Raw genomic sequence first — 17,066 nt, forward strand, 5'->3', positions numbered from 1 at the left:
TTGTTTCTGCCCAATATGACAGATATTTTTCCTTTTGCTTAGCGACGATTGTGTTGGGTCGAATTCTTTGTGTTACGCTGTCACTGTCCTGGGGCTGGTTCTTGTTAGTAGTGTTAGTAGTTACTTCACTGAGTCCCAGGACTAGTTGACTGAGGGTATTCTTCTTTATGGTCCTCTCTTGGCATTTCAGGGCTTCGTAATGATAACATTGGGGGTTGCTCATTTCTAGGTGTTTCCAAAATTTGGTGGCTCTTTTTTGGATAGTGATTATTAATGGATATTGACCTAGTTCTGCCCTGCATGCATTGTTTACGGTTTTCCTTTGAGTCCGGAGGATGCTTTTACAGAATTCTGCATGTAGGATCTCAATTGGGTGTTTGTCCCATTTTGCAAATTCTTGTTGTGTTAGCAGTCCCCACACCTCACTGCCATAGAGTGCAATTGGTTCAATTACTGATTTAAAAATTTTGAGCCAAATGCTAATTGGGATTTCTATTTGGATTGATTTTTTAATGGCATAGAAAGTCCTTCTTGCTTTCTCTTTCAGTTCATTCACAGCCAGATGAAAATTTCCCGTAGAACTGATTTTTAGGCCCAAGTATGTGTAGTTAGTGGTTTGTTCAATTTTGGTTGTTCCTAGTGTGAAATTTATTTTGGGTCTGTGGTAAACCACTGTTAACCCTGTACAAGTCCAGGCATGTCTCAGCCCCTGGCTCCACCCCTAAGCCCGGGTATAAAGGTGACTCACCACCCTTCCCCCGGGAGCTCTTAGGATGGATTCACTAGCAGAGGCATGCTCTAGTTCTTAGTCAATAAAAGCCTACTTCATATAAGTCCATTTCGTAGTCTTTGGTATTGTTGATAGCGCATCAATTTTATTGACTAATTTTCAACATGGAGCAAATCTTGAAGCCGGAACCTTTAGACCTGGATCCTCAAGCAGCAGATGCAGCCAATAACTTTGAACACTGGCTGAGCTGTTTCGAAGCCTTCCTGGAGGCCTCCAGCACTACTGTCACCACAGATGACGCGAAACGGCTTGTCTTGAACTCACGGGTGAGCCACCGAGTCTACTCGATCATCCGAGACGCCACTACTTACGCGGCCGCCATCGCGACGCTAAAGGAACAATACGTGAGGCCTGTTAACGAGGTCTACGCCAGATACCTCCTGGCTACCCGAAAACAGCGCCCCGGGGAATCGGGCGCTGAATATTTACTGGCACTGAGAGTCCTCGGCCGGGACTGTAATTGCAAAGCGGTGACGGCCAAGGAATGCACGGAAGACCTGATCCGAGACGCCTACGTAGCCGGCATCAGGTCCAACTATACTCGGCAGAGGCTGCTGGAACAGAGGGGGCTCGACCTGCAGAAGACGGTGGCCCTCGCTAACTCGTTAGACGTGGCCCTCCAGAACATGGACACCTACCCCCCTGACCGGATGGCCACGTGGATGCCACGGGAGCAGCCATCTTGGGACCCAGTAAGGCCACAAGCCGCCAGCAGCCCAACTACAGCTGCAATGACCAGAGGCCAGAAATGCTACTTCTGCGGCCAGGCCAAGCACCCCAGACAGCAATGCCCAGCAAAGGACGCGACCTGCTCCAAATGCGGCAAGAAAGGCCACTATGCGAGAGTGTGCAAGGCGAAATCGACCCCCAATTCCAGCAGCGCCGCGTGTGAACCGTACAGGCCGCCATTTTGGACCCCACCAACCACGTGTGAGCCGTGCGGGCCGCCATTTTGGACACCACCAGCCGAGGGGGAGCCGCCATCTTGGACACCATCTCGGGACCAGGCCCTCGGTGTGGGCGAATACTACAGCGACCCACCGACCTCGACGATGGCCTCCATCACCCTGGACCAATCTAGGCCCCATCAACTAGCCAGGTCCATGATGAACGTAAAGGTAAATGGCCATGCCACAAATTGCCTTTTCGACTGCGGAAGCACGGAGAGCTTCATCCACCCCGACACGGTGCGACGCTACTCCCTATCGGTTATGCGCACACGCCACCAGGTCTTTATGGCCTCAAAGTCCCATACGGCGGACGTCGGCGGCTACTGTGTAGCGACTCTGACAGTGAATGGCGTGGAGTACAGAGAGTTTAAATTCCTCGTCCTGCCACAGCTCTGCGCTCCCGTACTGCTAGGATTAGACTTCCAGTGCCATCTGGAGAGCGTCACGATGGCATATGGCGGGCCCCTGCCCCCACTTACAGTCTGCAGCCAGCAGAATTTAAACACGGCGCCGCGCAAAGTATGCAGCCTGTCCACCCTGAAGGTCAAACCCCCCCCCCCCCGTTGTTTGCTAACCTCGCCAAAGACTGCAAGTCAATTGCTACTAAAAGCAGGCGGTACAGTGCCGGGGATAGGAGCTTTATTAAATCAGAAGTACAAAGACTCCTGAGGGAAGGCATCATCGAGGGCAGCACCAGCCCATGGCGAGCCCAAGTGGTGGTAGTAAAGACCGGCGAAAAACAGCGCCTGGTTATTGATTACAGCCAGACGATCAATCGATACACGCAATTAGACGCATACCCACTTCCCCGCATATCTGACATGGTCAACCAGATAGCACAATACCGGGTATTCTCGACGATTGATCTGAAGTCGGCATACCACCAGCTCTCCATCAGGCCTGAGGACCGCCAGTACACGGCCTTCGAGGCTGACGGCCGCCTCTACCACTTCCTCCGAGTCCCCTTCGGCGTCACCAACGGGGTCTCGGTCTTCCAAAGGGAGATGGACCAGAACGCGCTGCAGGCCACCTTCCCCTATCTAGACAACGTCACCATCTGCGGCCATGACCGGCAGGACCACGACGCCAACCTCGAAAAATTCCTCCGTACGGCCCAACGGCTGAATCTGACATACAACAGAGAAAAATGTATGTTCCGCACCGCGCGCCTCGCTATTCTTGGCTGCGTGGTGGAAAACGGAGTCATCGGCCCCGACCCCGACCGAATGCGCCCCCTCCTGGAACTACCCTCCCCCCCACTGCCTAAAAGCCCTGAAGAGATGCCTAGGGTTCTTCTCTTACTACGCCCAGTGGGTGCCCAACTATGCGGACAAAGCCCGGCCCCTCATCAAGTCAACCTCCTTCCCCCTGACGGCAGAGGCCCGTGCGGCCTTCACCCTCATAAAAGAGGACATTGCGAAGGCCACAATGCACGCAGTGGATGAGTCCATCCCTTTCCAAGTGGAGAGCGATGCATCCGACTTCGCCCTAGCCGCAACCCTTAACAGGCGGGGAGACCCGTGACCTTCTTTTCACGGACCCTCCAGGGCCCGAAATTCGACACTCCCTCAGTCGAGAAGGAGGCCAGGCGAAAGTGGAGGCTGTACGGCACTGGAGGCATTACCTGGCCGGTAAACATTTCACCCTGCTCACTGACCAACGGTCAGTAGCATTTATGTTTAACAACAGACAAAGGGGGAAATCAAAAATGATAAGATATTGCGGTGGAGGATCGAGTTATCCACCTACAACTACGATATACCGGCCCGGGAAACTTAATGAGCCCCCAGACGCCCTATCCTGTGGGACATGTGCCAACGCACAAGTCGATAGGCTACGGACCCTCCACAATGATCTCTGCCACCCGGGGTCACCAGGTTCTTCCACTTTATTAAAGCTCGCAACCTGCCTTACTCCATCGAGGAGGTCAGGACCATGACCAGGAACTGCCAGGTCTGCGCCGAATGCAACCGCATTTTTATAGGCCAGACAGGGCAACACCTGATTAAAGCCACCCGCCCCTTCGAACGTCTCAGCGTCGGATTTCAAGGGGCCCCTTCCCTCCTCTGACCGCAACACGTACTTCCTCAATATTATTGACGAGTACTCCCGTTTCCCCTTCGCCAATCCCCATGCCCGGACATGACCAGCGGCACAGTCATCAGGTGCCTCCATGACCTGTTCGCCATATTTGGCTTCCCCAATTACATCCACAGCGACGGGCTCGTCGTTCATGAGCGATGAGCTGCCGCCAGTACCTGCTCGAGAAGGGCATAGCCACGAGCAGGACTACCAGCTACAACCCCGGGGTAACGGGACAGGTAGAGAGGGAGAACGCAACGGTGTGGAAGACCGCCATGCTCGCCCTAAAATCCAAGGCCTCCCAATCTCCCGCTGGCAAGATGTCCTCCCCGATGCGCTCCACTCCATACGATCACTGCTCTGTACTGCCACAAACGCCACCCCTCACGAGAAGATGTTCGTCTTCCCCAGGAAATCCACCTCGGGGACATCACTACCGCCATGGCTGACGTCTCCGGGACCCGTCCTGCTCAGGAAACATGTGAGGAGCCATAAGATGGACCCCCTGGTCGAAAAGTTCACCTCCTCCACACCAACCCACAGTACGCCTACGTGGCGTATCCTGACGGGCGGGAGGACACCAGTCTCAATTCGAGACCTCGCACCCTCAGGTACCACCCAAAACACCATCGATCACCATCCACTACCTCCACCCACACCACTACCCACGACGCACCACCGGGGTGTCTACCACGAACTGATGACATGCCGGTGCCATCCCTACCCCGAGAGGACGACATGACAGTGCTCCGTCCACGCGAGAAGCGGCCGCGGGCAAAGAACCGCCGCAACCGGCACCACGAAGATCATTACAGCAGACAAGACCCCCGGAGAGACTTTCGTATACGAACTTTTGAAACACTTCACCCCGCCGGACTTTTTTAAACGAGGGGTGAATGTGGTAAACCACTGTTAACCTGTACATGCCTGTGTGGTAAACCACTGTTAACCCTGTACAAGTCCAGGCATGTCTCAGCCCCTGGCTCCACCCCTAAGCCCGGGTATAAAGGTGACTCACCACCCTTCCCCCGGGAGCTCTTAGGATGGATTCACTAGCAGAGGCATGCTCTAGTTCTTAGTCAATAAAAGCCTACTTCATATAAGTCCATTTCGTAGTCTTTGGTATTGTTGATAGCGCATCAGGTCCCCTGATGCCTGGATCTTTGCTGGAACACAAGGATTTTGGTTTTTTGGGGAATTATTGTCAGGGCCCAGGTCTGGCAGAACGACTCCAGCAGATCCAGGTTCTGCTGTAGACCCTCCTTAGTTGGTGATAGCAGAACCAGGTCATCTGCATAGAGGAGGAATTTAACCTTGGATTCATATAGGGTGAGGCCGGGTGCTGCAGATTGTTCAAGTAGTTTTGCCAATTCATTTATGTAAATATTAAAGAGTGTCGATGAGATGGGCGAGCCCTGCGTCACCCCCCGCCCCCTGTGGGAAGTATTTTGTTTGTCTCCAATTTTAACTGCACATTTGTTGTTTGTATACATTGATTTAATTACATCATATGTTTTTCCCCTACCCCGCTTTTGATAACCGTCGTTTATTCCCCTCTCTCTCTCGCCCTCTCTCTCTCTCCCCCCTCTCGATTCAATTCAAATTGCTTTATTGGCATGACAAGATACATCTTATGTTGCCAAAGCACAGAAAAACATGTATGATTGAAACACCTAAACGCAGATCTAGACATACAGTGTATAAACAAATATACCCATGTGTACATAATTATAACACATATAATATAATATAACTTTTCTTAGATTTAATGGTCACTGGTTGTCCTCTGCTTATGGCAAGCTGTAACTTAGTTTGCCGCTAAAGTTACGCATTTTCTCTGTTCCCCTAATATGGGAGTTTTTGGTGGTCATTCAAATTTTTGAATTCAGGGCATATTTTTATGAATTTTGGGTAGAAATTCCCCTTAGGTCCTGATAGTTTCCACAAGTTGTGAGGAAGTGCATCTCTGTCTCCACCACTCCCTGGCTGCTGTGAGAGCACATCCTGTCTCTCTCTCTTCCCCTCTCTCTCCCTCTCCCGCTCTCCTCTCCCGCTCTCTCTCCCCCCCTCTCTCTCTCCCCCTCTCTCTCTCCCCCTCTCTCTCTCCCCCTCTCTCTCTCCCCCCCCCTCCCCCTCTCTCTCCCGCTCTCTCTCTCACCCCTCTCTCTCTCTCCCCCTCTCTCTCTTGCCCGCTCTCTCTCTCTCTCCCCCTCTCTCTCTCTTCCCCTCTCTCTCTCCCCTCTCTTTCTCCCCGCTCTCCTCTCTCCTCTCCCCGCTCTCTCTCCCCCCTCTCTCTCTCTCTCCCCCCTCTCTCTCTCCCCCTCTCTCTCTCTTGCCCGCTCTCTCTCTCTCTCCCCCCTCTCTCTCTCCCCTCCTCTCTCTCCCCTCCTCTCTCTCCCCCTCCTCTCTCTCTCTCTCTCTCTCCCTCTCTCCCCCTCTCTCTCTCCCCCCCTCTCTCTCCCCCCTCTCCCTCTCTCCCCCTCTCTCTCCCCCCTCTCTCTCCCCCCCTCTCCCTCTCTCCCTCTCTCTCCTCTCTCTCCCCCTCTCTCTCTCCCCCTCTCTCTCTCTCTCCCCTCTCTCTCTCTCTCTCTCTCTCCCCTCTCTCTCTCCCCCTCTCTCTCTCCCCTCTCTCCCTCTCCCCCCTCTCTCTCTTCCCCCTCGCTCTCTCCCCCCCCGCGCTCCCCCCCTCGCGCTCCCCCCCCCTCTGGCCCCCTCTCTTTCTCATACGAACATACGAATTAGGAGCAGGAATAGGCCAACTCGGCCCCTCGAGCCTGCTCCGCCATTCAATAAGTTCATGCCTGATCTGATTACTCCACATTCCCGCCTACCCGCGATAACCTTTCACCCCCTTGCTACCAAGAATCTATCGACCTCTGCCTTAAAAATATTCAAAGACTCTGCTTCCACCGCCCTCTGAGGAAGAGAGTTCAAAGACTCACGACCCTCTGAGAGAAACTTTCTCCTCATCTCTGTCTTAAATGGGTCGCCCTTATTTAAGACAGTGACCCCTAGTTCTAGATTCTCCCACAAGAGGAAACATCCTCTCCACATCCACCCTGTCCAGATCTCTCAGGATCTTATATGTTTCAATCAAGTCACCTCTTACTCTTCTAAACTCCAGCGGATACAAGCCTAGCCTGTCCAACCTTTCCTCATAAGACAACCCGCCCATTCCAGGTATTAGTCCAGTAAACCTTCTCAGAACTGCTTCCAACACATTGACACCCTTCCTTAAATAAGGAGACCAATACTGTACACAGTACTCCAGATGTGGTCTCACCAATGTCCTGTATAACTGAAGCATAACCTCCCTACTTTTGTATTCAATTCCCCTCACAATAAACAATAACATTCTACTAACTTTCCTAATTACTTGCTGTACCTGCATAGTAACCTCTTGTGATTCATGCACTAGGACACCCAGATCCCTCTGCATCTCAGAGCTCTGCAATCTCTCACCATTTAGATAATATGCTTTTTTATTCTTCCTGCCAAAATGGACAACTTCACATTTTCCCACATTATACTACATTTGCCAGATCTTTGCCCACTCACTTAACCTGTCTATATCCCTTTGTAGCCTCCTTATGTCCTCTTCACAATTTACTTTCCTACCTACCTTTGTGTCATCAACAATTTAGCAACCATACCTTCGGTCCCTTCATCCATGTCATTTATATAAATTGTAAAAAGTTGAGGCCCCAGCACTGATCCCTGTGGCACACCGCTCGTTACATCTTGCCAACCAGAAAATGACCCATTTATGCCTACTCTCCGTTTCCTGTTAGCTAGCCAATCTTCTATCCATGCCAATATGTTACCCCCTACACCATGAGCTTTTATTTTCCGCAATAACCTTTGATGTGGCACCTTATCAAATGCCTTCTGGAAATCTAAGTACAGTACACCCACTGGTTCCCCTTTATCCACAGCACATGTTACTTCCTCAAAGAACTCCCAATAAATTGGTTAAACATGATTTCCCTTGCACAAAACCATGTTGACTCTGCCTGATTACTTTGAACTTTTCTAAGTGCCCTGCTATAATGTCTTTAATAATAGCTTGTAACATCTTCCCTATGACGGATGTTAAGCTAACTGGCCTGTAGTTTCCTGCTGTCTCCCTCTTTTTGAATAAAGGAGTTACATTCGCTATTTTCCAATCTAATGGAACCTTCCCCAAATCCAGGGAATTTTGGAAAATTAAAACCAATACATCAACTATTTCACTAGCCACTTCTTTTAAGACCCTAGGATGAAGTCCATCAGGACCGGGGACTTGTCAGCCCGCAGCTCCAACAATTTGCTCACTACCACTTCCCTGGTGATTGTAATTTTCTTGAGTTCCTCCCTCCCTTCCATTTCCTTATTTCTGGGATGTTACTTGTATCCTCTATAATGAAGACCGATGCAAAATACCTGTTCAATTCAACTGCCATCTCCTTATTTTCCATTATTAATTCCCCAGACTCACTTTGTATAGGACCAGCGCTCACTTTGTTAACTCTTTTCTTTTTAAAAATATCTGTAGAAACTCTTACTATCTGTGTTTATATTTCTAGCGAGCTTTCTCCCGTAGTCTAATTTTTCTCTCCTTATTAATCTTTGTCACTCTTTGCTGTTTTTTATATTCTGTCCAATCTTCTGACCTGCCACCCATCTTTGCGCAATTATATGCTTTTAGTTTAAGTTTAATACTATCTTTCATTTTTTAGTTAACCACGGATGGTGGGTCCTCCCCTTGGAATGTTTCTTTCCTGTTGGAATGTATCAGCCCACAGAGAGAGAGAGAGAGAGCCAGAGAGAGAGAGACAGACAGAGAGAGAGAGAGCCAGAGAGGGAGAGCCGGAGCTAAAGTGAACTGGCAAATCAGGTTAAGGGATAGGTCAATAGAGTTGCTGTGGCAGACATTTAAGGGGATATTTCAGAATACACAGAATAGATAGAAACATAGAAACATAGAGATAGGAACAGGAGTAGGCCATACGGCCCCTCGGGCCTGCTCCGCCATTCAATAGGATCATGGCTGATCTGAATCTAGACTCACGTCCACTTCCCTGCCCTCTCCCCGTAACCTCTAATTCCCTTATCTGCTAGGAAACTGTCTATCTCCATTTTAAATTTATTTAATGTCGCAGCTTCCACAGCTCTCTGGGGTAGCAAATTCCATAGATTTACTACCCTCTGAGTGAAGAATTTTCTCCTCATCTCAGTTTTGAAAGGGCAGCCCCTTATTCTAAGATTATGCCCCCTAGTTCTAGTCTCACCCATCAGTGGAAACATCCTCACCGCATCCACCCGATCAAGCCCCCTCACAATCTTATATGTTTCGATAAGATCGCCTCTCATTCTTCTGAACTCCAATGAGTAGAGTCCCAACCTACTCAACCTTTCCTCATACGTCAACCCCCTCATCTCCGGAATCAACCGAGTGAACCTTCTCTGAACCGCCTCGAGAGTGTGGGAGACTACAGTCTCCCGCGTAAAGAAATAGGCAACACAGCGAGCTACAAGAAATAGGTCTTTACTCCAACTCTCACAATACAGTACTGAATTCGTACAGCCCGCGAACCTGTGATGACTCACTGATTGGTCACCTGCTGGAACCTGATTGGTTTTCCTTCTCTCAGCAGCAGGCAAGTCTGAACATGCCTTATTCCTCTCAGCTTGCAACTGTCTTGCGGGGGGAGGGGAATACAGCAGTTAAAAGGGGATTATACAGGTTTATCTACATACACACAGTGTTTCCCCAATGTGGCAACGCCACATACGCCCCCCCAGAATCCTCGTTAACTGTAAAAGTCAGTCTCTGCGGAGGTTTGACCAAACGGCCGTAGCGGCTGTAGTAGCCATCTGGCGTGTGAGGAGGGCTGTCTGGGAGGTCGGCCGGTTGGTTCGTCGGCTGGTCTGCCGGTGGGCTGGCTGGACGGGCTGCCGGCGAAGGTGGGGCGGCGGCCGGGAAGTAAGGTTCTGGCGTGTCTTGGTCCTCTTGTGGGGCCGCCGCCAATGCGGGAGGTCTGCCCCGCCGTGGGGGGAGAGCCGGACGAAACGGGAAGCTGAGGTCCAGGTGCGCCGGTTTGAGGCGGCCTACTGAAATAAGGTCCGGCTTCCCGCCGACGTCGATAAGAAAAGCTTTGTCCCCTGTCTCCAATACTGAGAAGGGGCCGGTGTATGGTGCCTGCAGTGGGCCTCTGCGCGTCCCGGCGCACGGAGACGAACTCCGCATGTCGTAAGTCTCGAGGCACATAGGACGGCTGCGGGCCGTGTTGCGAAGTGGGCACTGGACGGAATTGCTGGGCCGCGTCCTGGTGCAGGGAAAGCTGTCTGGCGGCCGACCACGGCTCCGTTGTCAGGGGGAGGAAGTCGCCTGGTACTCTGAGCGGTTGGCCGTAGACCATCTCGGCTGCGGAGGCGCGGAGGTCCTCTTTGGGCGCGGTGCGCAATCCCAGGAGGACCCAGGGCAGTTTGTCGATCCAGCTGGTGTCGGCCAGGCTGGCGTGGAGGGAGGCTTTCAAGGAACGATGAAAGCGCTCGCAGAGCTCGTTGGCCTGCGGGTGGTAGACTGTTGTCCTGTGCAACTTGGTGCCGAGGCCGGCGGTGATGGCATTCCACAAGTGGGAGGTGAACTGGGGGCCTCTGTCCGAGGATATGTCGGTCGGCACGCCGAACCGGGCCACCCATGTCGAGACAAATGCTCGCGCGACGTCGGTCGTGGTAGTGGAGGCGAGGGGAACCGCCTCGGGCCATCTGGTGGTGCGGTCGATGATCGTGAGCAGGTATGTGAAACCGTGCGACGGCGGCAAGGGGCCTACCAGATCGACGTGCACGTGGTCGAAACGCCTCTCGGGCACCGGGAAACACTCCAATGGCGCCTTGGTGTGCTGCTGGACCTTAGCGCGCTGACACGCCACGCATGTGTTGGTCCAGTCTCTCACATCCTTGTGGAGTCCAGGCCAGACGAACTTGGCGGACATGAGTTTCTGAGACGCACGCATCCCTGGATGTGAGAGGCCGTGGATGATGTCGAAAACTCGCTTGCGCCAGGCGGATGGGACGACCGGCCTAGGCGAGGGGACTGAGACGTCGCACAGGAGGGTTGTGCCGGCTGCGTGGAAGTGGATGTCGGCCAGAGTGAGGCTGGTGGTTGACATCCTGAGGGCCTGGATCTCCGCGTCGGCGGCCTGGTCTCTTGCCATGCTGGCGTAGTCGACGCCCAGGTGCACTGCGTGGAGCGAGGGTCTTGAGAGGCAGTCGGCCTCCAAATTGTCCTTGCCGGCGACATGGCGGATGTCCGTGGTGAACTCCGAGATGAAGTTGAGTTGGCGCTGTTGGCGCGCGGAACAGGGTTCGGTTACTTTGGCCATGGCGAAAGTGAGCGGCTTGTGGTCCACGAATGCGGTGAACGGCCGGCCTTCCAGGAGGAAACGGAAGTGCCGGATTGCCAGGAACAGGGCCAGGAGCTCTCTGTCGAACGTGCTGTAGGCCTGCTCGTTCTTGCGCAGCTGTTGGCTGAAAAATGCCAGTGGCTGCCACGCGCCTTCGACCCACTGTTGCTGGACAGCGCCGACGGTGTAATCCGAGGCGTCCGTGGTGAGGGCGGTCTTGGCGCCCGGGATGGGGTGGGCCAGTCGTGTGGCGTTGGCCAAGGCGCTTTTGGTCTGGTGGAAGGCTGTCGCCATCTCGCTGGACCAGGTGAGTTGCTCTTTGCTCGTTTTGCCCCTGGTGGCTTCGTAGAGGGGGCGCATGAGTGAGGCGGCCTTGGGCATGAAACGGTGATAGAAATTGACCATCCCCAAAAATTCCTGCAGCGCCTTGACCGAGGTGGGCTGGGGAAAGTCCGCCACCGTCTGCACCTTGGCAGGTAGGGGAATGGCTCCCCTTGGCGAGATTCTGTGGCCGAGAAAGTCAATTTGGGCTGCTCCGAACTGGCATTTGGCCGGGTTGACGATTAGCCCGTGTTGGCTGAGGCGCTGGAAAAGAGAGCGCAAATGCGCGATGTGCTCGGCCTTGCTGGTGCTGGCCACGAGGATATCGTCCAGATAGACGGACAGGAAGCTCAGGTCCCATTGGACGGAATCCATGAGCCGTTGGAAGGCTTGTGCGGCGTTCTTGAGTCGGAAGGGCATGCGCAGGAACTCGAACAGTCCGAAGGGGGTGATGACCGCCGTCTTCTGGACGTCTGCGTGGTGGACGGAGACCTGATGGTAGCCGCGAATCAGGTCGACCTTGGAAAAGACGGACTTTCCTGCTAGGTGCGCCGAGAAGTCTTGGATGTGCGAAATGGGGTATCTATCGGGCGTGGTGGCGTCGTTGAGCCGTCTGTAGTCGCCGCAGGGGCGCCAGCCACCGCCCGGCTTGGGCACAATGTGGAGGGGGGACGACCAGGGGCTGTTCGAGCGGCGGATGATGCCCAGTTTCTCCATTGTGGCGAATTCTTCCTTGGCCACCGCCATCTTGGCTGGGTCCAGGCGTCTGGCTCGGGCGAACACTGGTGGTCCCGTAGTGGCGATGTGGTGCTCGACACCATGCTTGGCTGCTGCGGCTGAGAAGGTCGGTTGTGTGAGCCTCGGGAAATCTGCGAGTAGGCGGGCATAGTCGTCATCCGCCGGGGCAGAGCAGGACCCGACGAGGGCCGGGCTGTTGCTCTGCTGGCAGGCCAGTGAAGCGAAAGTTGCTGTGTCAATCAGGCGCCTGTCGCGGACGTGGACCAGGAGTCCGTGGGCGCAAAGAAAATCGGCGCCCAGCAAGGGATGTGCCACCGAGGCCGTCATGAAATCCCACGTAAATCGCTGGCCGTTGAAACAAACCTCGGCCCGTCGCTTTCCAAAAGTAGCGATGGCTGCGCCATTTGCCGCCACGAGGGGTGGGCCGCTGCAGCCTGCCTGGATGTCGAGCTGGGACGCAGGAATTATGCTGCATTGGGCTCCGGTGTCGCAAAGGAATCTGCGCCCTGAAAGGGAGCCGGTTATGTACAGCAGTTTACCTGCGGTGCCGATGGCAATCGTGGCGGCGGGGGTGCGGTCGAGTGGGCCTAGACGGCGGCGCGGGGCTGGCGCGTTGGGCCGGGCGGCCATCTTGGTTTCATCGAAAGAGCAGGGTGCTCTGCGGCGTTGGGCCTTGTGGCCGAAACGCGCGTGGTAGTAGCATAGTTCTGTGGCCTGGCGTGGCGGCGCGCGCTCGGTGGTGTCGGGGAGCCTCGCGGCTGCACAGCCGAGTTGGGCGACGGCGAAGACTTTGTCCGCGGCGGCTGCCAGTTGTATGCAGTCCGTGATCGGGGACCCCGCGAGGGCAGTCTGTACCTGCTGAGGAAGCAGGCTGAGGAAAAGTGCCCGAAACAAGAAGCACTGCGGTTCAGAGCCCAGGAGCGCAAGCATCCGGCTCATCAACTGGGTCAGGGTAGAGTCGCCGAGGCCTGGTAGTGAAAGGAGCCTGCAGGCCCTCTCCTCCCCAGACAGGCCGTAAGCCTGCAGCAAGCGGCCCTTAATGGTTGAGTACTTGCCGGTCTGTGGTGGGTTCCCCAGCAGGTCGAGAACTTCGGCGGCGGTGGAGCTTGCTAGTGCTGAGACTACGTGGAGGTACCTTTCTTCATCGTCTTGAACCCTGCGAAGGGTGAATTGGGCCTCCGTGTGCGCGAACCAAGCCGGTGCTTGGTGTTCCCAAAAGGTGGGGAGCTTCAAGGACACAGCGCCGGCCGACATCGGGCTGCTGCTGGTTGCCGTCGGGTCGTTGCTGGCCTCTGTAGGGCTACGTGAGTCGGGGGCTTCGGCCGCCGACATTCGGGGTCACCAATGTGGGAGACTACAGTCTCCCATGTAAAGAAATAGGCAACACAGCGAGCTACAAGAAATAGGTCTTTACTCCAACTCTCACAATACAGTACTGAATTCGTACAGCCCGCGAACCTGTGATGACTCACGGATTGGTCACCTGCTGGAACCTGATTGGTTTTCCTTCTCTCAGCAGCAGGCAAGTCTGAACATGCCTTATTCCTCTCAGCTTGCAACTGTCTTGCGGGGGGAGGGGAATACAGCAGTTAAAAGGGGATTATACAGGTTTATCTACATACACACAGTGTTTCCCCAAGAGCAAGTATATCTTTTCTTAAATATGGAAACCAAAACTGCACGCAGTATTCCAGGTGTGGCCTCACCAATACCCTGTATAACTGCAGCAAGACTTCCCTGTTTTTATACTCCATCCCCCTTGCAATAAAAGCCAAGATTCCATTGGCCTTCCTGATCACCTGCTGCACCTGCATACTAACCTTCTGTGTTTCATGCACCAGGACCCCCAGATCCCTTTGTACTGTAGCACTTTGCAGTTTCTCTCCATTTAGATAATAACTTGCTCTTTGATTTTTTCTGCCAAAGTGTATAACCTCACACTTTCCAACATTATATTCCATCTGCCAAATCTCTGCCCACTCACTTAGCCTGTCTATGTCCTTTTGCAGGTTTTTTATGTCCTCCTCACTCACTGCTTTCCCTCCCATCTTTGTATCGTCGGCAAACTTGGATATGTTGCACTCGGTCCCTTCCTCCAAATCGTTAATATAGATTGTAAAGAGTTGGGGTCCCAGCACTGACCCCTGCGGAACACCACTAGTTACTGATGGCCAGCCCGAGAACGAACCATTTATCCCAACTCTTTGTTGAATCTTCCACCCATGCCAGTATATTACCCCCAATCCCGTGATTTTTTATCTTGATCAGTAATCTTTTGTGTGGAACCTTGTCAAATGCCTTTTGGAAGTCCAAATACACTACATCCACTGGTTCCCCTTTATCCACCCTGTATGTTACATCCTCAAAGAATTCGAGCAAATTTGTCAAACATGACTTCCCCTTCATAAAACCATGCTGACTCTGTCCTATTAAATTATGTTTATCCAAATGCTCTGTTACTGTTTCCTTTCTCTCTCTGGCTCTGGCGCTCTCTGGCTCTCTCTCTGGCTCTCGTTCGCTCTGGCGCTCTCTCTCTCTCTCTCTCTCTGGCTCTTTCTCTCTCTCTCTCTCTCTCTCTCATGATCGCAACATCTGCAGTTTTAAACTGCAAGAATACGCGCCCGGAGCCGCCTTCACATATGCATGTTGTGGCCTGATGACATTGAGACCGGACGATAATTTTATCTCAGGCCTAGAGTTAAAATCTGGATCAGTTGGTGATTTGGGTGTGAATCTGCAGAAGTTACGGGAGAGTCGAGTCAGTGAGTGTCGAAGGAAGTATTGTGTAAATTTCAAGAGTGAAACCCTTAGTGCAGCAGAGCCAGCGGCAGTGATCTTGTGTTGAGTAAATTGACAGAGTCCCACTCTGACCTGAATGTTTCTGTCTCTGGCTTGCAGGTATTTTGCAACAATGGACATTGATATGGACTACGAGCGCCCGAATGTGGAGAGCATCAAGTGTGTGGTAGTGGGAGACAATGCGGTGGGAAAGACCAGGCTGATTTGTGCCAGAGCCTGCAATGCCACTCTGACTCAATACCAGCTGCTCGCCACACATGTGCCCACGGTCTGGGCAATCGATCAGTACCGAGTCTGCCAGGAGGTAAGAATCTGCAGTGAGGGTGGAGAAAACCCATTGCTGAGCGCTGAAAACATCCAACAGAGAATCTCACAGCACAGGAGGAGGCCATTCGGCCCATTGTGCCTGTGCCGGCTCTTTGAACGAGCTCTCCATTAGTCCCACTCCCCCGCTCTTTCCCCACAGCCCTGTGAATTTTCCCCTTCGCATAATTATCCAATTCCTGTTTGAAAGGTATTATTGAATCTGCTTCCCCCGCCCTATCAGGCAGCGCATTCCAGATCACAACAACTCGCTGCATAAAAATACATTTCCTCCTCTCGCCTCTGGTCCTTCTGCCAATCCCCTTCACTCTGTGTCCTCTGGTTACCGACCCTCCTGCCGCTGGAAACAGTTTCTCCTTATTTACTCGCTCAAAACCCCTCATGACTGAACACTTCTATCAAATCTCTTCAGAACTTTCTCTGCTCTAAGGAGAGCAACCCCAGCTTCTCCAGCCTATCCCTCATCCCTGGAAACATTCTCGTAAGTTTTTTCTGCACCCTCTCTGAGGCTTTCACATCCTTCCTAAAGTGCGGTGCCCAGAATTGGACACCTTGCTCCAGCTGAGGCCGAACCAGTGTTTTATACAGGTTCATCATAACTCCCTTGACTCTCTGCCTCTATTTATGAAGCCCAGGATCCCACATGCTTAAATAAAAAACAGAAACTGCTGGAAATACTCAGCAGGCCAGGCAGCATCCATGGAGAGAGAAACAGAGTTAACGTTTCACGTCGATGACCTTCCGTCAGAACTGGAAAAGGTTAGAGACGTGACAGATTAGAAGCAGGTAAAGAGGCCGGGAGAAGGGAAGGGAGGGGGGAAAAGAACAAAGGGGAAGGTCTGTATTAAGGCAGGTGAGATTAAATGACAAAAGATATGATTGGACAAGGCAAAAGGAGCGGAGTTTGTGATCCCGTGTGGTTTATTAACAGCCTTCTCAACTGGGAGGGGAGGGGAGGGGGTAGTGCGGTGAACTGTAATACACACCTCCTGATACAGGATGTAGTCAAGGATTGAAAGGAGACTCAGCAAATCAAATAAAGTGAGGGGCTGGAGCAAAAAAAGTGAATAGAAGGTGGAGCGTGGCATGAAAAAAGAAGAAAAAGGAAAGAATTTGTGGACTTATCAGCGGAATCCGAGACTGTTCCATCGCACGGTCCTGCTGTCTCCCCACACCCTTTAATATCCCACCCAGTCTAATCCCACTCTCCCCCTCACTCCCCGCACCCTTTAATATCCCACCCAGTCTAATCCCACTCTCCCCCTCACTCCCCGCACCCTTTAATATCCCACCCAGTCTAATCCCACTCTCCCCCTCACTCCCCGCACCCTTTAATATCCCACCCAGTCTAATCCCACTCTCCCCCTCACTCCCCGTACCCTTTAATATCCCACCCAGTCTAATCCCACTCTCCCCCTCACTCCCCACACCCTTTAATATCCCACCCAGTCTAATCCCTCTCTCCCCCTCACTCCCCGCACCCTTCAATATCCCACCCAGTCTAATCCCACTCTCCCCCTCTCTCCCCACACCCTTTAATATCCCACCCAGTCTAATCCCACTCTCCCCCTCACTCCCCGCATCCTTTAATATCCCACCCAGTCTAATCCCACTCTCCCCCTCACTCCCCGCACCCTTTAATATCCCACCCAGTCTAATCCCACTCCCCCTCAC

The 17,066-nt window shown here is 53.0% G+C and overlaps 1 protein-coding gene across 2 annotated transcripts in view; it reads left to right on the forward strand.

Moving 5' to 3' along the window:
- rhobtb4 (Rho related BTB domain containing 4) overlaps positions 1-17,066 on the forward strand; it is a 169,750-nt gene that overhangs the window by 16,895 nt on the left and 135,789 nt on the right. Inside the window, exon 2 of one of the 2 annotated variants that reach the window (XM_085976440.1) lies at positions 15,168-15,372. The exons of the other annotated variant lie outside the window; for it this stretch is intronic. Within the exon in view, the coding sequence (XP_085832566.1) occupies positions 15,181-15,372 (192 nt within the window). The 5' untranslated portion in view covers positions 15,168-15,180. The remainder of the gene's footprint in view (positions 1-15,167; positions 15,373-17,066) is intronic. 2 annotated transcript variants of the gene reach the window in all.

Source organism: Somniosus microcephalus, chromosome 2 (genome assembly GCF_052327205.1).
Source record: "Somniosus microcephalus isolate GS21.2 chromosome 2, FLI_Smic_1.0, whole genome shotgun sequence".
In the NCBI taxonomy this organism is placed as follows: domain Eukaryota; kingdom Metazoa; phylum Chordata; class Chondrichthyes; order Squaliformes; family Somniosidae; genus Somniosus; species Somniosus microcephalus.